The following is a 22,130-nucleotide window of genomic DNA, read 5'->3' on the forward strand; positions in this document are numbered from 1 at the left end:
TTAAAAAAAAGTGTCTTAATACCACTTGAAATAAAATAACATCTTGACATTATCATACTACATATTTATTTTTTTTTGTCTTTTCTTTTTGTTTTTGTTTTTTATCACTAAAAGCAAAATAAGGTGTGTTACAGGTCACAGGAATAGGACCTTAGATAACTAAATGAATCCTGGAAACACAGGTAAAACTCAGGAAGCTCCGTTGGTTGTCAAGATGAGTCTGTTATTTAAACTTTGTTACAAGACATATAAAACAAAAAATCTGCTTCAGTTCATCTATATAGGTGCATAAACTTGGTTTCCGGGTGTACAAAACCTTTTTTTCATGTGAGAGGCAGACAGGCAGCCTAGCATAGCCTGCTCCTGAGGCGGGAAAATACCGTTACTTTTTAACGTCCAATAACTTTGTTGATATTTGAAACAACTGAAATTGGACAGAATTTTTTTTTTTTTAAATCAACTCAGTTTTCCATGGATTACCATTTGTGAAGTTTAAACAAAATACAAACCTGTGAAACACAGGTAAAACTCAGATAGGGAAGACACAGGAAGCTCAGTTGGTCCTCACAAACACCCCCCTCCCGGCACAACCAATCCAGTGCCAAAAGTGCCACCTAAGGTTCCTCTCTAATTAAGAGTCTTTTGCAAAATCAAAACTGCACATTTACATCAATATTGTCTTTAGCATAGGTATTTCATCAGTTGCTAAAAAAAAAGAAGAAAAAAAAACGAATGTTATACACATAAAAAGATGGATTCGAACACAAAAGTGGTCACATTTTTTAAGTGTACCACAGGTGTCATTTTTGTCTTTTAACGACTTGAATTAAAACACTTTTCTTGACTTCTCATGTAAAAGTAGCTCATATTGAGTATAATAACACCACTTTTTTCCTGTAAATAAGACATAAACATGACACTTTTGGAGTACTTTGGTAACTGAGCACTCATGACTCTGGTCAGTTGACTGGAAAAGTCAGAAAATGTTTTGAAGTCTGACCTGGAGAATGATTTTGGAGTAAGATTAAATGTTAAAAGGGAACATGTGGTCAGAACAGAACACAATGCTGGACACTAATCGTCAGCTAAATGTCACTCCAGCTCTGATTTAAGTAGTCATTTACAATTCCTGCTCACTGTATCTCTGCTCAGGTCACCGCTAAAAGACGGTCTCCTGAGAAAATGACAGGCCAGTCAGTGTAAGATATACAGTGGGAGGGAGTCTGTCTCACTTTCTATTGATTACCTGCCAGCTCCAGATGGAGAAGAGGAAGGGGGATCCATTCTGCATTAAAAATGTAAAAGTGAATGCTTTCCTCCAGCTGCACGAGACGCTGCTGTGACATGCAGGGTCATTCCAGCAGTGATTCAGGGAGGAAGCTGAAGGCAGAGTGCTTCTCACTCCTCCACGCCGCCTGCTGAGCTATCAACCACCAAGATCCTCGTGTGAGAGCACCCAAAGGCGGGTGTGATTGTGGATGATAATGCCTTTGGAAACAGTCATGCCCACCTTCTTTTGCCCAGTTTAAGCAGCAGAAAGTACAGCTCTGAGGCAGAGTACTTTGTATTTCTAGACTGTAGCACAAGAGCAGATTTACCAACCAAGCAGCAACACCCCAAAGCACCATTTCTGTGCGGCGGGCAGGAAAAGAGACACAATCCTCAACAATCTCTCAGCCTCAGGATTCACACAACTTCTAAACAGTTCATGTTTGACTGCTCAGTCCTCCACCACTTCACCAGATTTCCTGCTTGTTTCTGTGTATATTCCTCCATTACCCTGGGCTATTTTTACTCTGCTTTGTTGTGTCATATTTGAGGGCACTGTGTTCTGCTTTATGCAATTCACATTTCCCAGTGGGATTAATGGGAACGTACTGTATGGATTTAATGTAACAGGGACTGACAGAGTAAAGTGGGAGTGTAAAGAACAAGAAGAAGAAGAAGAGGGAACTTTTAATCTCTGAGGATGTACAGATAGATATACCTGTTTTAGTCTATAATGGGAGTTAAAAAAATTGTTTATCATAATTTTATTAAATTTGGCTGTAGCAGAAAATAAGCTAAGCATAATATTAGTTACCATGAAATCCATACCATTTTGCAGTGTTTGAGAAAAATTATAACTATTAATCCCCAGCCATCCATGAGCCAAGCAAGAGTAGATCCGTCACTGTCAGCAGCTGGTGGGTGAGTGAGTAGTGTCCAAAATGTTGTTTTAATTTAGCTGATGAAGTGGACTATATAAGCAAGCCAAAAAAGACGTTTTCAAAGCAGAAATTAACCTATTTACAGCCTGGTTAAAAACCGTCTCCTGACTAAAAAACACAGAAAAATTCAACTCATTTTATACTTTAAATTCAAAAACACAGAATTCAATTTCAATTTACAAAAGGCAGATTCACTTGTACAATTCAATTTCAATTCAGAATGGCACGACCATTACGTCATCTTGTGTCAGTTGGGGAGACTAACCTACTTCACAACATTTTGGACACTACTCACTCACCCCCTACAGGCACAAGATGACGCAACGGTCGAAATTGAATTTTAAAACTGAATCTGCTTTTTGTGAATTGAAATTGAATTCTGTGCTTTTGAAATTTAAGTTAAAAAAAGGTGAATTAAAGTATAAAAAGAGTTGAATTTTCATAGGCAAAATACAAATTAAAATTCAATTAAAAAGTTAATTCAATTAAAAAAAAAACATTTTCAAAACATTAATTTCAGTACACATCATGCTTTTTAAATTCAATATCTTAATCTAAATTCAGTTTCTGATGGCACAAATATAACCTCATAGTTCAGAGGATATTAAGATCGTAATCTTGCCCAATCAGATGCACAGCTCAACTCAAGTGACTGACAGGCGCCCTTTAGCTGTACTCGAAGCCCCCACCATTTCCAATATGGCCGCAATAGCCAATTTGCTTCAAAAATTCTGTTTCAGAACAGAGGGGTAACGTCAGGGGGCCTGCAACAGTTAATTATACAGTCTATGGTTGCCCACAAGTTAAGGAGCCTCATACTGGAGAACATGTTAAAGAGATCAGATGGCTTTAACATCATGACTTGCTGGACAAAGTTAAATGGAGTCAATAAGCTCAAGAAATATTTTAAACATAATTTTTACTAAGGGTGCACCGATCACAGTTTTCTGGCCGATCACTGATCTTTAAAAGCCTGACCTGCGGATACCGATTTTTATTTTTTAGAACTGTCAGGATATACCTTCAATGTTCCAATCTTGTTTTACTGAAAAACATTGAACAATCCCTGTGTTTAGGGATGGGTACCTTTTACATATGAAACGATACGGTACAGATGCCTGGTACCTAGTAATCGGTACCGGTACTCAACGATACCAGTTTTCGGTACTTTTTTTTGTGCTTATTTGGTAAAAAATATCAATTTGTTTAATTATATATTTTCATATATTAAAGAATACATATTTTTTTGTTTTTCCATTTGAAATATGTATTCTTTAATATATGACTTTGTAATGCTGTGTTCATGTCCAGCATGTCACCTACTCTTCCACTCCCTCATAGTCACAAGGGTGCGTTTAGGTACCTAAACATGGTACCTTTCGATTTTTTTGTGAATCGGTACCCGGTACTTTGACAGATTTCAGTCGGTACCTATAGAAGTATCTCCTTCAGTACCCATCCCTACCTGTGAAACAATAAAATCTTTATGTTTTAGCTTTAACAACCAATAAAGTGTCCTGAGTTTTAGATCTGAGAGCAAAAAGCAATAATGGCTGGCTGTCAGACCTTCCTGGAGGTATAGAAGATCAGTTTCATATGTAGGATAGGCTGATCATCAATCTCTGATTTTGATCGCCGATCCCCAAAATTAAGGAAATCAGCATCGATTGGTTGGTGCATGTCTAATTTTTACCATTAATTATTGTTAAATAAAAATGTGTAGATTCACTTTCTAGCCTCATTAACCTGTGATGATGGCACAAGTATGTTTAACCACACCAAGTAATTAATTTTAAGATATGACTTAAAGTGAGAGTTACAACCCAGAGAATTCATGTGTAACTTTCAAAGATATCAACCCAGCTCCAAGTCTTGTTTGAGTGAACATGACAACAACATATTTTATTTTTCTCCTGTGCAAACACCTAGATAAACTCAGCTTTCTTAACAAACTAACATAATAATCTAAAAGTTTGACAAGTATCTTAGATATTTGTTTTAAGCCCCCAACAGGAAGGCAGAGTGATGAAGAGATGAGGGATAAACAGATTGAAGGCTAGATGTATGAAGATTGGGTCTCAGCTCAGTGTTTGCAGCAGATCAATGCAGAAGCCTGACCATTAGGCTCTCTGCATTGCAGTTAATTAAGGCATTGTGTACGGCCCTGAATGCCTGCTGTAATGAGCGACTGGCTGACTGCCATCACCAACCAGCCCCTCCCATCTCATCCCAAGCCTCTGCCCATTAAATGCCTATCACCTTAACAACCCAGGGGAGTGAGGCAAAGGCAGCAGCTACCCAATCCTCACCAAACAGGTCCAATTGATCCTCATCAATGTGCAAACCCCGTCTGCTGTGCTGTCTACTTCAAACAGTAAGCTGCAAAACACACACAAAGGAAAAGGCGTACGTAAATAAAGCGCAGGGGAATACACACCACTTGAAAAGGCCAGCTATCACACACATAAAGGTCATTTCACTGACATGTTTCATAAGTTATTACAGACACACACACACACTCTTCTTCCTCTGCTGCAGTGCCACATCCAGCTCTGTCATATTAAGCGCTGTGATTGCTTGTCATGTGGAGGCTTCTTTTTCTCCCCCCTCCCTCTCACCCAACCCCGCTCATGCCCGCCAACAAAATTGGCTCTAAAACCGCATGTCACTTTTGATTTGACCCGGCAGACCCTGAAACAATAACTTCATCAGGCCCTGTTAGAGTCTCATCCTGGGTAGACAGCTCCAAAAACAAACACTGATTTCCCTTCATCTAGTCTAGAGGGCACCTTTCTACCTTTTTTTTTTTTTTTTTTTCACTCTGGCTCTCTCCCCCAGACAGAGTGAACACAGATATGATGCTCCGCTGTGCTCAGGAATCGTCTCCTGGCAGTTTTTTGAACATAGAAGGACTTTGTCACATGCTGTTGTAGCAGCACAGGATTAAATAGGTCGGCCCACGGATCCTTGGACAGAAAAATGTCACTATGTGCCAAAGCACGTGCACACAGTTGCAGAGGTATAACTAATCCCCCCTCCTCTGAATCATAATCATAAGCTTCTTGTCAATATGGCTTACTTACGACTGCGTCACCATGACACCAATACCCCTAAACTCCTGAGGAGGGAACAGTCCTGTCTGCTCAGATCATCTTCTGACTCTGGGAGCTGCTGCTCACACACAGGAGGGAAAGTCTGGTGTGTTTTTTTTTTTTTTTTGAAGGGAACTTGATCTGTTTGGTAAACCGAGAGGACAGATTGCATGATGGAGTGAGGCTTCTACTGCTCTGCACTCTGTCACCTTTACTGGAGTGCTGAGATCAACTGGGGCTACTTGAAATGGAGACCCTCAGGGCTGATGTGTGTGTGTGTATGAGTGTGTGTGTGTGTGTGTCCTCTTGTCAAGGACACTGAGAGACTGATACAGGTGGGGCACAAGGTGGGCTGAGACCATTAATGTGTACTACTCAATGTAATGCTTCAAGGCACACAAGCGTGGTTATTCTTCTGTATTTTCTCCGTGCTGATGTCCACAGTTTGACAATCTGTCCATTTCCATTCCCTCCAACATCAAACACACTTAGCGGCAAGATAATAGAGTGAGACTCAGCTATTATGTCAACAGTGCATATGCCAGACGTTAAGTCTCATCATTATAGAGTGAAGGGACGAGAGCTGGCTCCCTTGTGGGCCCTTGACAGGCTTAATGATCTGGTAATGGGATGACGCATGTAATGGCCCATCTCAGTGGAATAGATTTATCAGTCCAGCGTTTTTGTAGAAAACTTGGAGATACACCGAATGAGCAGTTTTGCTTTAAACTGTATATAAGAAGCTAATGCAGCCTCCTGGTTTCTAAGGAGCAGGGCAGCACTGCAGGCATTTTTTATCAGTGAGGAAATAGATTATTAGCAGTTTATATTTCCAGCAAGGCATTTTTGGTGTTTTGAGATCTGATCACCACTTAAGTGTGTGACATTCAAAAGAGACAAAAAATAAAACTGCAGAACTGTCAGACTGTATTTAGTTCTCAGTAATATATTTACCCCTGCACTTTCCAGATGTCCAGGAACTTTGGGGGGCGGGACCTGCAAGCTGATTGTTTCAGATTGGTGGAGCAACCTCAGTGTTTTTATTTCCCTCCATCTACAATAAGATGACCCTCAGCTGTGATTATCTTGGTTTAATAACACTTAAACAATGGTCATACCTGAGCCTGATAGTGTTATTGTGTCACTGTCAGCTCCTGGTGTTCCAGTTTAAAGACTGACCCTGTAAACTAGAGACTTTCAGCTGAACATGTCAGTGGATATCCAGCTTACAACAGCTGTTCAAACTCAGAAGAAGTCTTTAGAAATGCATCCTAGTTTAGTTTTATATATTAATGTATGTGTGTTAAAAATATCCTCATCAGAAAGTGTACTATAAAGCCTCTTTTTTGGAGGATGCATCCCACTGAAAGTCATCAGTCAGCAGGCTCATATCTAATTTTAAGCCAAAAGACTATTGGTGTCAGTGGATTGGTGTTTCACCAGATGAAGCTGTTTTGCACTTTTGAAACATCTCCAATCAGTGAAGGCTTCACCATGTAGTTCTGGGTAATGGTCATAACTAAAAAAGCAGTACCTGATTGTGAAACTTTTTTATATATGTGAACATTCAGCAAAAGTTGGCTTTACTGCTTCTCTTACCCCTTTCATTTTTGTAAATAGTGAATATTCTACATGTTTTGTATTCACCATTAGGACTTTTTAAAGATTTTATCAGGAATAATGCTACTGGTATGCAAATTTGGAGTAGTGGTTATAACAGCTTTCAGAAGGAACCATGTGGGTTGTTTGGTGCATTCTGCCAGATGGCCAGCAGGGGGAATTTCTCTTGATTAATTAATGACTAAAGACAATTTTTAGCTCAAATTTTTCTCCATATCCATTTATTTATTTTTGTAATGGAGCACAAAGTTCACTGGTGGGTGTAAAAGCCTTTTTTGTCATAACACAGACCTAAATATGAAAACCCAGAGGCTCCATCACGTTCTTCCATACAGTGAGGAGGACTTACGCCAACGAACATGCATGTGCAGTAAAAAGGGATTAATTTTCTAGAAGTTCCACCCACCTGGGTGTTACATATGTCAGAACGAGAGCACCCCTATAGACCAAGAGTAAATCATAATTACCGTGATGAAGCGGCCTTTCAGCTCACTTAATTGAAAACAAATGGGACCCTGGCATGTCCCCTGTGTCTCTTTGCTGCTCATGGAGGTCTGTCCTCTCTGGCTGCATCCCCACAGAGGAAAAAAGCGAGATAGGAAAAATAAAGAGGGTTCATTCGTCATCATTAAACAAAACTGTGCACACCAAAGATAGCGTCAGCAAATGACATGGAGTCCAGATGTGCAAACATATGCATTGTAAAGCTGCTGTTTAAAGTCTGCTGACATGCACTCACATGTACACACACACACTCCCATCAGGCCAGGGGGGTCTCTCGTTTCATGAGTCCGGAGCAGAACATCTCCAGAGAGTCTATATTTTGCTCTCACATGCACACAGTAGTGTAGTATCCCTTTCACAAACAAACACACAGCTTCTGTCCTTACAGGCATTGATTTATCCATGAAAAAGCTCTCTCGCTTCTTCCTACTTCTCTGCAAAGTAATTACCTCATCAGGTCTGTTTTTAACCCACTTCTTTCCAACAGTGACATGCAACAACCCTCCCCTCCCTCCGCTCTCTGTCTCTGCTCGTATCCCCTCATAATGGGGGTCAAAGATTGCATTAGTTGAACGGTAAGGTGGGATGCCCCGAGAGAGGGACAGAATGTAAATATGTGGTGGAAAAGTCTAAACCCACATCAGCTGAAGAAAATGCACAGGGAGAAAAACCACACCTGTCAGCACTCCACTCCACCCCTTCACCACAAGTCCGGGTAACACATTAGTATTGGACCCTGGTTAAATGGTTGACCCCATCCTCCCGTCATCCATCTATCCGTCCCGATGAATGGTAATGACCACAGAGGGAGGCAGCCCCTGCTGAATTAAACATTTACCTCCAATGAGGATCTTATTTTCTTTCTTTGGATGGCAGATCAGGGCAGGATTTTTTCTGCCTGCAGAGGTACTTTATCATTGTGCAGCTCAGGTGCACTGGAGGTCAATGACACAGACCCAGCATTGTTCTAATATATTCCATCTCAGGGCAAATGAGATGCATTTTACTGTGAACCTTCAGTCTCAGGGTCAAGTCGCAACTGTCCCTGCAATTTATTTGACTGCCACATTCACGCTATCTTCTAAGAAAGTGGCACGTGCCCAGCTCCACAATGGCTCCACCTGCAGCAAACTGGGGTCCAATCTATCTAAAGTGTTACCCAGGAATCCCGTGTGATTGAAATAGTCCCCCCGTCTCCCCTGTTTCACACCATGACTGTGTAACTTTGTGTGTCATGTGTAAGCTCACAGAGGGACCGTGACTGATTTTTATTCTGTGCCCTTTCTCTCCTTTTTCTTCCCCTTCCTTGGTTTCTTCTCTTACCACTCCCTATCATTTCTTCATCCTTTCCTCTTACATAACAGGTCGCCAGTTGACTATCTTCAACAGCCAGGCATTCATCAAAATCGGTGGTGGTGGAGATAAGGGGCGCCACTTCCAGGGCCAGATCTCAGGCCTGTACTACAATGGCCTGCAGGTGCTGAAACTGGCAGCTGAAGGTGACCCCAACGTCCAGACCCAGGGTAACCTGCGGCTGGTGGGTGATGTACCCTCAGTACTCACTACTGACACCACTTCCACCACACCGCTGGCTGATATGTCCACCACCATCATGGAGACAACAACCACTATGGCTACAACCACCACCCGCAAACAGCGCTCACCCACCATGAGGGACAGTGTCACACAGGTAAGCTGTTTGAGGATTAAGATCAGAGCCTTTCTACATGACTTTGGGACAAATTTTATTTCATAAGTCTGTAATAGAATAGAATAGAATAGAATAGAATAGAATAGAATAGAATAGAATAGAAAATACCTTATTTATCTCTGAGGGAAAATTCAGGAGGTGTCACAGCAGTAATCAAGAAAACAAAAGTAAGAAAGTGTAAAAAAAAGCTGAAGCTCTTCCAATGTTGTGTTGATGTCCAGTGTTAGCTCTGTTAGCAATGACTGTGAATAGCATGATGCTACTCTGCCTTCTGGTATTCCCTCTGTTGCTGGGTTAGCATGGCTAGCTTGTCCGTATTATTGGAGATGGATCTTACGTTCCCAGTAACAATGGATGGAAGGACAGGTCAATGTCGTCACTTCTTAGCTCTCACCTGAGAACCAGTACATTGTTCTCACCTCCTTCTCCTCACCTTGTGGGAAGATATCAGGCCTTGCACCAGTTAGCATTGACATGCTACAGGCTGCTAACAGCTGATTTCTCATGTAAACAATGCAGCCATGATTACATGTAGGATCTCCAGACAAACACAGGAGCTAAAATAATAAAAAAATATCACTGACTGAAGACAAAACCAGTTTGGTGTTCACGACCAGCAAATGACCCATTCCAAAAAAAAAAAGATTACAAAATAGAGACGAAAAAATGACAAGAAACGGACAGGCAGCCACAACCAACAGGGCGTCACGTAGCAGGTATTTGATCACACTAAGAGACTGATGGTTTTTACAGATATCACTAACAGAAAAAGTTGAAAGAGCATTCTTTTGTTAATTTCATGGTTGATAAATATGTCAGTAAAAACTGCTTTCCTTTGTTAGTTTCACAACATCAACCGTTTCCCTCTGTAAAGACAAACAAAATACATTTTTGACATCCTTGCCTTACAGCTCAGGCCGTATACACAAGTTTAACTGAGGTGATCTGTCATTTCACTTGTATAGAACTCTTCTATTTTTAGAAACTCATAGATTGTACCAGATTTATCTGGCGGACTTTGTCATGAACTGGTTTTACTGTGGTCTGCCTGAGGTTGTAAAACCAACCATGGGCGACTTCACCACATGAGTCCCAGCAGCTAAAGCAGCATTGTGTGGCCAAAAGAGGCAGGTGTTTGAGTTACTGAGCCAGAGAGAGATATACTGGTGTAATGCCCTGTGATGGAGCATCGCCAGTTACCTTCATCTGGCCTTCTAAAGTTTCCCCAGTATCTCAAAGTGCTGGAAATGATTCTGAAAGATTAACCAACACAGCCGGATAACCAAATGTCCATCCTTGGATGAGAACGTTTCCAAAAAAAAATCTGCAAATTCAGGATTAAAATCAGAAGCACAGTGTTTAGTGCGTAGCCCTCAGACGTATTCAGATGTTCAATCAGCACACTGACAGGGGGTCACATTACACTCTTTGTGGCTCGTCCTATTAGACCAATCAACACTGCAGCTTTTGATTTTCTCCCAAAATACATGGCTGACTGAATCCCAGACTGAACAGGGTAGGGAGCTGGAAATTACAGCACATCCAGACAGTTTCAGATTAACAGCAGAGTGGAGAAGCAAGAACAAAAAGAAACAGCAGAACATCTCAAATGTATGGTTATGTATGGTTATAGCTTTTCTTTTTTATAACATGTGTCTTGGGAGCTTTTATTTATAGTCTAAGATGCTGAGTGTAGTCTTCATCCTGATGGTAAACAACAATTAGCAACAGTAGGGAAGAAGTCTTGCCCACATGCCAGAAAATAAAGGAAAAGGCCTTGAGGTAATTGTTCATACAAAGAGTTAATAACAGGTTTAGTGTGTTCCAGGCGTGAAATGCCTCGTGTCATCACCCGCTATACCTGCGCATGGTAAACAAAGACCTTGTTGAATTTCATTTGCAAGTGTTAGTTCTGTGGCAATGTAAGAAGTTGTTGTGCTAACAACATTTCCACAGGGGGTGACATGGCTTCCTTTTTTAGATCATGTGACTGTGACTATTATAAGTAACTCAAAGTTTAAAGAGGGGCTATTCTGCTTTTCCATATTTAATCATTAAGCAATAATGCTGGATGTTCGTACTAAACATGCAGATTTTTAAGCCTCTACAAATGTATATGTTTTAGAAATCCCTGGAAGAGGCTTAGTTTGAAAAATTGAATAAGTTCTTTGCAAGATCTTCTTGATATCTTCACAAGGATTGCTGAAATGATGAAGTCAATATGTAAGGATCGTTTAGCTGGTTCATGTCATGGCTAAAAAAAACAAGGTCTGCCCATAGCTCCGCCCCCATCAGACATGTAGAGGATTTGCCAATCAGATGTAAGGAGGTTTGTTGCACATGGAGCCTTAAAGAGACAGCAGCTAAAACAAAGCATATCAGACAGAGGCTGATAAGTGTTGCTAAAACACTGATGTAATGCTTACAGTAAAAAAAAAAAAAAAAAAGTACTGTATGTATGTTCACAATGTAAAACACTCAGTTCAATGAAAAGCACAAGATCTTCATGAGACTTGATGAGGTCATCACATAAGGATCGCCCTACTGTTTCATAATGTGTTGGAGAAGTGGGTTTCAGACACCAAGGTCTGTGCATAGCTCTGCCCCTGACAGGCTCAAAGTAGATCCCATAAATCAAGGATATGACTTTAACACACTGCTGCTGACTCCTGTTTCTATTTCCAGTTATGGTTGGGAAATTAGGGATAAAATCATCTTATTTAAAAAAAATTTAAATGAAGAACCTCTGATTACCATTGAATCATGACCATAGCTGTGTTTCAACACCTTACTTGTAAACCCTAAGGATACAGCCTTAGTGTGTACATTTACTCAAGTGCTGTCAAAGGGGTTGAATATTTTGGTTCCAGAGTACAGTGTAGCTCTCGGAAACTGTCACTGTTGACAAGGCTGCAAGGCCTCATGTCTTTACAGATGAATAATGAAACAGCAGATGTTTAATGCATGTCTGGGATGGAGTAAAAAAGAAAAAAGTTGTACGGATGTGTTGAGCAGGCAGCTGCAACTACAGTTAAGTTAATGCCAACATGAGGGTGCAAAAGGGCAGAAACAGTGAAGCAGTAGGAATTAAAAATGGAAAACACAACTCGGAGATGAGGATGTAATATCCTTACTGTGTGTTGTTAAAAAAGATAAAAATAAAAAAAAAAACTATGTAAGCATGACGATGTCCCTTTGATGAACCTTTTTTTCACCAGCTGTCTCTGTCATTCTTACATTAAACTATGTGAGGCAAGGAGCCACTAACCTGCTCATTTCTATTATGCGATGTTGTACCTGTCCACAGATACCTGAATGAGATCAGTTGGCATGTCACTTGTGCTCGTCCCTGACAAACTAGATCAGCAGGATCCTAAACTGTACAAATTTTGTCTGACTTCCTTGTTGTTCCAAAACATAATCCAAAACTTTTCACAACAAAAAATCCTGGCTTCCTCTTTTGGTAGGATAGTAGCATGGATAAGATGAATTAAAGCTGCTGATGGCTGGAGTGAGCAATTTAAGCTGCTTGGTATTACAAACACCAAGTTCAGAGAAGATTAAGAGTGCCCTCTGTTTGTTTGTTTGTTTGTTGTAGCTTTAATTCTTTTGTAAATTAAGAAAAAAAGTCTTTTAATTAGTCCTGTGAAGCCTTATCAAAGTGGTGTTCTGATGCCAGCTGACAAAAGATAAAAAGATGAACAAATGTTCCCCAAACACACTTTTGTAAGCAGTGAAGTTATTCCTCAAACTGCAGGGTCGGTCATAACTTCTTTGAAGATGCTGTCGTGTAATCTCAGTTGACTCTTTACTCTTAAAGTGGTCAGATATTTCTGTGCCTTCTCTCTAAATGTGAAAATCAATGCTCCTGACTCCACGTCAGGTGTAGCCATCTACTCTATTATCATACTCACAGCCTCCAGACCTCTTGGTGGACACATTCAGCACATAATGAGCCAGAATAGCAGCAGTGGAATATGTGAAATTGGCAGCAATAGACGGCTGCTTGATGAATTATCTAGAACCATTTCAGGATAGCAAAGGGCTCTGAGTGCTTCTCCGCTGCTACGAGCCTTAATGTGAACTGCATTTGCTGACTGACATTTATGTTGGCTCGTAAAAAAGCTGAGTTCCACCTTTTAAAGTGCTTTTTATTGCTGGGAATCTATTTTTTAGATAGTGTGCGGGCATTTTAACATCCTTTCTTTATCATTATTGTGTATCAGGCTGAACGTAGTGTATATCGTCACTACAGACTAAAATAGTAGTAAGGACGTGTCAGAAAATGAACAGACATTACCAATGAGTCAATGGACACAGTGCTAACACACTTTAATGATAAAATAGGTAATTTTTTGCCATACACAAAAAAATATCAAAGTCATCAAGGGCTGGCAAACAGTATTGATGATTTTTACAGATGGCCTCAGAGAAATAGATTTCCTCTTTTTAAATCTGTTCTTGAAAGCTTGTCTGATCTCTTCAACAGAGAAAAATAGACATGGTTCAGTGACGTGGAGAGTAAAAATAAATGTTGCTCTAAACCTGTTAGACAATGTAGTGGAGTGAAATAAAGCAAACACTCTTTAGGGGTTGAGGGTAACATTGATTTTAAACAGCTGAGAGGCAGCAGACAGCCTGTGAAATCTTTGGTATTTGCTCTTTTAAATACTCGGCGTCTGCTGCCTCTATCCTGGGAGGAAATTCTGTACATGGGAAGCTTTGCTGCTCGCTTTCTATTTTTATGGCAGCAGAAGCAGCGTGGAATGAACAGAAGATGAAAATGGGTGTTTAGCATGTAGCAGCTGGTGTGCATCATCACTGAAGTGAGCAAAGATAAAACTCATCACTCAAAATCACAAATAGCCACGAAAAGTCTGTAGATTGAGCAGCACAAATGTTGCAGAGTTACTGGTTGCTTTTCAGTGGAAAGAATTATTTAACAAGACTTTAATGTAGAATTAATATTCAAATATCAGAATAAGTTTGTTATGTGTAACGGAACATCATTATCAAAACTGCATAAAGGTCCCATATTCTGCTCCTTTTCTTCAGTTTAATATGGATCATTGATGTCTTCATGAAATGGTAGTTACATGTTTTGGTCCAAAAAGTCAATAAATCAAGCACAGCAGCATTGTTTCCAGGCTCTCATAGCCCCTCTGTTCAGAATGGTCTGATTTAGTGGGCGTGACCTTCATATGTAAATGAGCCACCGCTGATACCGCCCCGCTCTTCAGCGCCGCTGAGAGCGGCGCCACGAGCTCTGAGTGCACAATGTTTAGAAAACAGCAAAGCTCATTTACCGTAACATTACAGGCTAAAACAACAGGCTAACCGCTGCTAAAGTTAGCGTCCTGAAGCTAACACATAGACAGGAGGACACTGAGGAAAAGCTCTTACATCTGCTCCACAGCACACAGCATTTAAAATACTCACATTTCCAGGGTCTGAGGTTTGTTGGTGGATGGTTGGTAAAGCACCTGGATTCAGGACCAGTGTATTGGCTAGCCCTCTGTTGTACTGTCCAAAGTTGGAAAAGCAGTCAGCCGTGAAGTGACTAGCACACACATGCACAGTTTTACTGAGTGTAGCTGGCACATTTCCTTGATAAATGAACTCTAGCCACTTAGACTTGTCTTCTTCCGAGATGGGAAGCTTGTGCATAGAACTATGTGGCTGTTTACAGCCTGTAGTTAACAAGTTTATTAACTCCACATGGTGAAACTGGTTGTAACTTCACAGAAACTTCAGATTGTGGACTTTGCTAAAACAACTAGGAACCAAAAGAGTTTTTGCCCATGAATGACCCAGTGGACAGACAGTGATATTGTGAGACTTCCCAGATTTGTTGATATTTTAGTCCATGGCTGTCCAAGCTATCTCCTTTACATAGTTATCCCATTTCTACTTTTTTTTCTTATCTTAAAGAGGGGTATTGTGTCTTTTTTTGGCTCTATCCTGTCCCTCTGATGTCCCTGTCGTAGCTCAAAAAATCCCTCTTTTCCCTTGCTCATGTTTTAGAAACCAGTATTTCAACTGCTGTCTGATACACTTGATTGCCGTCTCTTGAAGGCTCCACACTCCACGAACCCTCTTCTCTCTGATAAGTCAACCCTCCTGATGCCTCTTGGGGGCGGAGCTATGAACTCACCTCTGTTTTTGAGGCCCAACCCTTTAGAGTGTCATTAAGCAATCCTTATGCAATGACCTCATCATAACAGCAAGTCTCGTAAAGAGCTTGTAAATGTCTTGTGAAGATCTCGTAAAAATTTCTTAAAGGTCCCATCAAGATCTCAGGAAAATATCCTGAAGATCCCCCAAACATCTGGTAACGATTTGTGAAGATCTCCTCTGAAAAAATGCATCTTGAAAACATCTTGTGAAAATCTCATGAAGATCTTGTGAAAATATCGGAAGATCTTGAAAATATCTTTCTCACAAGGAACTCCATTAAAGATCAATCTGGTAAAGATTTCATGAAGATCGGGAAGATACTTTAAAGAACAAATACCCCCCTCATACACACACACAGCAGACTACCCCCTATTAAAATGTAAACAGTTAAGTCACATGGTCTTAAGAGTCTGCTGCCATACTACTTTTCTCCCCATATCCTTTTGATCCCTGGGATGGGGCCCATGGTGGAATTCTACGCTATGCAAACATAGCAACATCATAAAAACTTCAATCGTCATAGTACGATGCTCTAATGAATATCTGTAGCACGAGCCAGGATATGGCAGAGACAGGACACATGCTGGGGTTGCGGGAAGCAAGCAAGCGGAAACCCAAATTTCAATTTCTCCAACAGCTCTGAGCTTCTTTCTGTGCCGCAGCTTTGATCATGGTGGAATAATGCGCTTTGATGCTTGGAATAAAAGATCTACCTTTTGATGTGTGTGGGATTTCTCTTCTACTCACCTCTTGATACTCAGGGTTTCCATGAAACAGCCGGAGTCATCGCTTGTCTCGCTCTGACCCAAATTTGGTGTCAGGGTGTTATAAAACTAAGATCACAACGCTACACCCTCGCTATCTCAGGGGTTTCTGATCTCCCGCTCTGATTTGCCGGATGGATTCGAGTAATAAGAAGTTGTCTCCTTGTGGATTCAACTCAGAGGCTGATGAGAAAAGTTCCGGCCAGGTCACACAGCGTTCTGAGCTTCCCCTTCAGCTCTCCTTTGGCGGTTATCAGTACGCTGGGTTAGTGGGCCTCATGTGACAGTTTCTCATCTAATAAATGACACTCAGCGCTGATGTTGTGGGATGATCACGTATTGGGGGGGTGAATTGGGGTTTACAAGTGTGTCACAGATGTTGCACCAAATTACAACGGAGATAACTCCAGGAGGCTGAATCACCCGACTGACATTCACTCAGCAAGACGTCGGATTACAAGCTTTTTCCAGTCATGGGAGAAGTACACCTGCTGATGGACATGTCTTTAGTGGCTTAATCTAAAGGAGTGCATGCTTTAAAGTACTCACAATGAGCCGTTTTACATGGATTTAGAAGTGAGGCAGCTGAATTAATTAATGAAATAGAAATTGAAGAAGTGCTTGTTTGATGAAGATGCTGTTGGGAAACCAAAGAATCAGCATCATTAGGCCCAGCTGACAGACCCAGGTGATGTGAACACATTCAAACACACTTAATGTAATTAATAAATGATCATTCCTCCAGCTGTGGATTAATAACAGAGTGAAAACGCTGAGTCGCAGTGTGCAGCTTGAATCAATTAGGCCGATAAAAGCCCCCCGTTCGCTATCGAGTGACCCCATCTTGAATAACAACCAGAAACTGAAGAGAGAAAGCAGGGGTCTGGTTGTCTAGACATGAAGCTCTGTGACTCATGCTGACAAACCTCGGCTGCTAAATTAAAAGCACCTTGTCGGATTTAATCTTTTCTTGAGGCCCCCCTGCTGTACCCGCTGTACTTCTAAACTCCTTTTAAAACTAATGGACATTTTCCTTCTCCTTTATCACATGTAAAGGAGGGACGTGCAAACTGGTTGCCAGTGATGGTTAATCTAGCTAATTACTTTTTCAAACGTTACAACGCCGTTACAGTTACTGAGCGTAGAATGTGACGCGTTACTATGCACTGATATGTCAGAGTTGTTATCTGACCTCGCTCAGCCAGGCATAAGACAAGAGCTGCAAATAAAACATGTCTTTTTTAGCATCCCTCTGTGGTAAGGGGGCAGGTAGAGTACAGTTTAATGGTAAACCAATCAGAGTTCAGGTTGGCGGGTCTTGTTGTTACAAACTCGTCCCGCATTTCACACTTAAAGCTTGCGCCCTGTTTCTAATCAATACAGGACGTGATTTGTCCTGTATTTTCAGTTTCCATTGAACGCAGCACCACTGCCTGAATTCAGCATGCGTTTGCGTCCGCCCACTAGAAACGTTAGTTGGTTGGTTGATTGTAAGCGTGAGATAAGTGCTCATCAGTTTAATGAGAGAAAGTCATTGGAAATCAGAAGTAAACATGGCTGAAGAAGGACGCAGAAACAAAGACATGAGTGGAATAGTTCAAACAACTGGCTTGACAGCACGTGAAACGATTTCAAAGGACATGGTAAAATCTGTCGCAGAGTGCTTCCTGTGGCACATGGTGGCCTCTCGGATATCCGACAGAGTGCGGCTTGAGAGCAATGATACTGCAACATCAGGACAAACAAATGTCACTCACAATACTTTATACCTGAAGCATCTCCAGATACAGGAATCTAATGAATAACTGATAAAATATGATTACTTTGGAAAAGTCAATCCTACTTAAAGAAATCAAAAGAATGCGTTTTTAAAAAGGTATGAATTATTTTTAAGCTGCCACAGTTTTTTACTGAATATATTTTCTCAGATTGGTTATTTCTTACCAATACATCAAGAAAACAGACATTTCAATGATACAACATGAAAAATGTTCAATACAATATTGATAACCAGTACCATTCATGGTTTTAGACAAAAAAGGACAGACAGGACAGAATACATTCGGAACAAATATTTAAAAGTTCTTACATATTGACATGAAACTTTAACTAATACATTACCACAATTGGTGCCCCACTCTACTGCTGGGAGTCAGACCAAAACCCGCTGCGCTGAGGGTGTCCCTTATTTTTCTGCCTCAAAGGTGGCAACCCTAGCCACACCAGAGATCTAGATGCAACAATGGTGAGTCCAGAGCAGTCTGTTGGGTTAAAAATGGCAAGAGCATACTGGTGTGCATCATGTCCTAGAGCAAAACCTGTGTAAAAATCCAAATTCTTTTACATATTTGAAGGTTAGGGTTAGGGGGGGGCTGCAAATATGTCTTATCTGAATTCTGCTTTTACTTTCAATAGGCATTATGCATTCTGTCTGCAAAGAGTTATGATGTTGTCTCCTAAATCAGTCAAAATATTATTATCTTTCTATGTTTCAATTTTTCCATTTGAGTTTCATACAGTGTACATTTTAGGACATCCTGAAGTCTCAGAGTTAAGGTGTCAGACCACAGATGAAAAAAGAATCAGGTTCCCAGAAAACCTTCATCATGTGTCAGACTTTGGACTGAAGTGTTTCAAACCGAAAAGCCTCCAACTGAACAGCGTCAGGGGGAAATAAAGAAAATACGCAGGATCTATTATTCTGAAATGCTCAGCATGGTTGTTCAAGCTCCAAAGTCTGACACATGATGGAGGTTTTTCCGGAGACCTGTTGCTTTTTCATCTGAGGTCTGACACTTCAGTAAAATCATGAAAAAGAGAGGGGGGTGGTAAAATGTGTGTTTCTGTTTCATGTCCTGGTTCATAGTGGAGTTCACACCATCTGTTAAGAAAAATGTCAAACAAGGCATTTATGAAGTCCACATGCAGAGTAACAGCATGATTCCAGACTTATTTACTAAATATAATATGTATAAGCAGGAGAAGCATGAATTGGATAATACTTATGTAATAATGCTCTGACTGTCTGACATTTGCACCAACAAGCTGAAAAACCCTGCTGTTATAGACGAGCTACTCCTCTTTGATTGCTCTGTTCACTCAAATAGAGCCTCCCACAAACCTCACATCCCTGCTTACATAAATACACAATAGTTCAACTCATTGTTCTCCCACCTGTTGGTTTCAGTAAATTCACTACGACTAACAAACCTGTCAACAGAGAGCTCCTGATTGTAACGGAAACCGAAGCTTTCTCTCCCTACAGCTGCGTAAAGTCGTAAATGTTCTGTGTCTGACTCTTTGTCTTCTGCTCTGTGTGCCTCTGTCTTTCAGAATGCAGATGACCTTTTGGTAGCATCAGCAGAATGTCCTAGTGATGATGAAGATTTGGAGGAGTGTGAACCTGGAAATGGTGAGTCAACTCAGGGAGTTCTGTCCTCATAGCACTTGGTAAAAAGAATATCAAAGTGCAGCCTAGACTCAGAGAAATATGTAACCTCTACTCCACTTTTCAATGCTTTCTGACTGCACCTCCCTCTTTCGGCTGCTCTGATTGGCCAGATGTGCTCCCTTTCTTAGTGGCTTTGGAAGCAGCCGGCAGGCAGCAGCGCCGGTGTCCATCAATTGCTCAGCCGAGTGGTAGTGTCTGGCATTTACCCAGCTGTTGCACCAATCTCCTGCTTCAATTTTTAACAAGGCAGGACAGTTTCCACGTGGAAACGCAGCTTGTTCTGTGCAGCACACAGCTGCAGCGTGGCAGGCCCGGTGGCTGTGACGCTGAGAGTGTGAACAGTGGGTCAGCTAATGTTCTTACACCATGACAGGTGGGGGAAGTTAAAGGCCATGTGTTCTTACTCCCTGTCGCTGCGGTTTCTTACTCAATTAAGCTGACCTTTTCTGAAGCCTGCCAAGAACCACGTTACAGAGACGAGGTCGGGGTCAAACAAAAGCTACGCCTTCAGTATGTGATATGCACGCTCACATTTGGTGACATTTTACCCTGAAAGATTCTGACAGACAAGATCGTTGTTGTTGAATGGGACCCTGAAATTATTTAAGTCTAGTGTCAGATCCATACAAGCTGCTGTAAATAGGATATAAACAGTAGCAAATGTTCCCTGAGACCACTACAGCTCTTTAAAGTTCAGATTATTAATCTAGATTTAATTTACTGCTCATTAGTCTGTGGTGAGGTAAAAATGGCAGGAGACCTACACACTCTGCTTTCTCTGTTGCTATACGTTCACATGAATCTCTGATAATGAGAATAATAACCTAATCTGAACAAACATGCTCCATGGAAACGCTCCTGACATTGTCTATTGCCACCAACACTTATTTACTGGAGACTAGGCCTGGGTGATACATCGATTATATCAATTAATTCAAATTTTTCTTTCTGGACGATTTAAAAAATGAAAAATTCGAATTTTTCTCCCCCGCTATTGCGTACCTTGTATAGCCTACCGCAGCAAGCGCTGACTCTGCGTGTGTGCAGCGTGATTGAACAGTTCACTAACAAAGCAACAGAAACTAGAATGTCATTAAAGTGTTGTTGTGCATCTTTGACATCCAGCACCTTGATGGACACATGATCCTTATGGTCCGTATCAACAGCACAAAGAGTTTAACATGAACTAGACCTCTCGTCAGTAAACGTTCAAATCCTTTTCCTTCAATCCTCTGTTTTCTATTTGTAACTTTTCAGTGGTTTGATTAAGATCTTTGACTGAAACATTTACAAAGACGGGACCCTTTTAGGTTCACCTGCAGATTATTAATGATGTGATTGACAGGCGTATAACCTGCTGCTCTTCAAAAAGATATTCGATCATTAGTACATTTAGAAGGTTTAGAAATATACATTAGTTTTTCTTAGAACACCCCCACTCTACCTCTTTTTGGCGATATGGACTGATCATGATTTGTGGAAACAGACTGCGGGGAGAGAGATCGAACAGAGCGGCTCTGCTTGGACAGACATGACTGAGAAGTTGTTTGACTTTTACCTTTTTTTTTCCAAGCTGTATTTTTAAATTCAAAATGTATAAAATGGTGCAGCTTTCAATGTGAATACAAATAAGTCTGCCTCCTTTAAAACTACAAAGTGAAGTTGAAACAGAAGAAGAGCTAAAACTTCAATTCCAAGAGTTAAATTGAGGTTACTTTAATTACGCTTTTAATAAAACTAAAACAAAACTGTTTTGGGGGTTATCTCTGTCATTTGTACTTATTGTTTTCTTTAAAAGGTGGGAAAAAATTGTCAAAAAATTATAAATCAATTGTTTTGTGAAAAAATTGGAGATTTTATTGTAAGGCCATATCGCCCAGCCCTAATGGAGACTTATGTATACGAACAACTCGACCGTCAAATGCAGGAAAATGCAAATCAGAGAAGTTTAAAGTCATTGATGCAAGAAGTGGAGAGAATGACACCTCCTCTGCTTCTTTGCGTTCACCCTAAAATTTAAGACAAACCTTGAAAATATCGCAGTAGATCAACTGATGAGAAGGACTAGGCTTTTAGAATACACATAAAGTGTCTGGTGTTTGATTAGCAAGAAACAAGTGACATTTAACAGATGGGAAACAATATTAAAAATATGTTTTCTTATATCAGTAAGTCTTTGATTAAATAACAGTTGGCTATACTTGGTCTTGTGTATGTTCAAACATCAGAATATAAACTTTTTTTTGCTTTAAAGCTCAGTTTTTGGTAATTTTCTTGCACCTGGAGTCAGCCATCCTTGGCAGCAGCAGCTGTGAAATCTAAACAAAACAAAAACAGGCAGGTGCATATGGTTTATTTCATGAATAAAAAGAATAGCACTAAAATAAATCACCAGTCTAACCATAGATCTCACTTTATGAGCTGATGCTGGACAGATTTCTGCTAAGGATGGAGGGACTTTAAAAAAAAACTCAAAGTTAGGATCAGTTTAATAGCTGTGTTTTTGGAAGCAATTTCCAGGTTTCCTTTTAAGGAGCAGGGATTAGAGGTTTGAATAGAATATACGTTGGGCTGTAAGTGATAGGAGATTATAGCGATCGG

General features: G+C 40.6%; 1 protein-coding gene across 9 annotated transcripts in view; it reads left to right on the forward strand.

Annotated features, from left to right (window-relative positions):
• The window catches only part of nrxn2b (neurexin 2b), a 920,596-nt gene that overhangs the window by 883,139 nt on the left and 15,327 nt on the right, over nt 1-22,130 (forward strand). For all 9 annotated transcript variants that reach the window (XM_074699347.1, XM_074699355.1, XM_074699353.1 and 6 more), the window contains 2 exons: nt 8,791-9,116; nt 19,412-19,490. In XM_074699347.1, the coding sequence (XP_074555448.1) occupies nt 8,791-9,116; nt 19,412-19,490 (405 nt within the window). The remainder of the gene's footprint in view (nt 1-8,790; nt 9,117-19,411; nt 19,491-22,130) is intronic.

The sequence above is a fragment of the Halichoeres trimaculatus genome, unplaced genomic scaffold (genome assembly GCF_033239565.1).
Source record: "Halichoeres trimaculatus isolate MK-OKI-2021-1 unplaced genomic scaffold, fHalTri1.1 fHalTri1_scaffold_22, whole genome shotgun sequence".
NCBI classification, from domain to species: domain Eukaryota; kingdom Metazoa; phylum Chordata; class Actinopteri; order Labriformes; family Labridae; genus Halichoeres; species Halichoeres trimaculatus.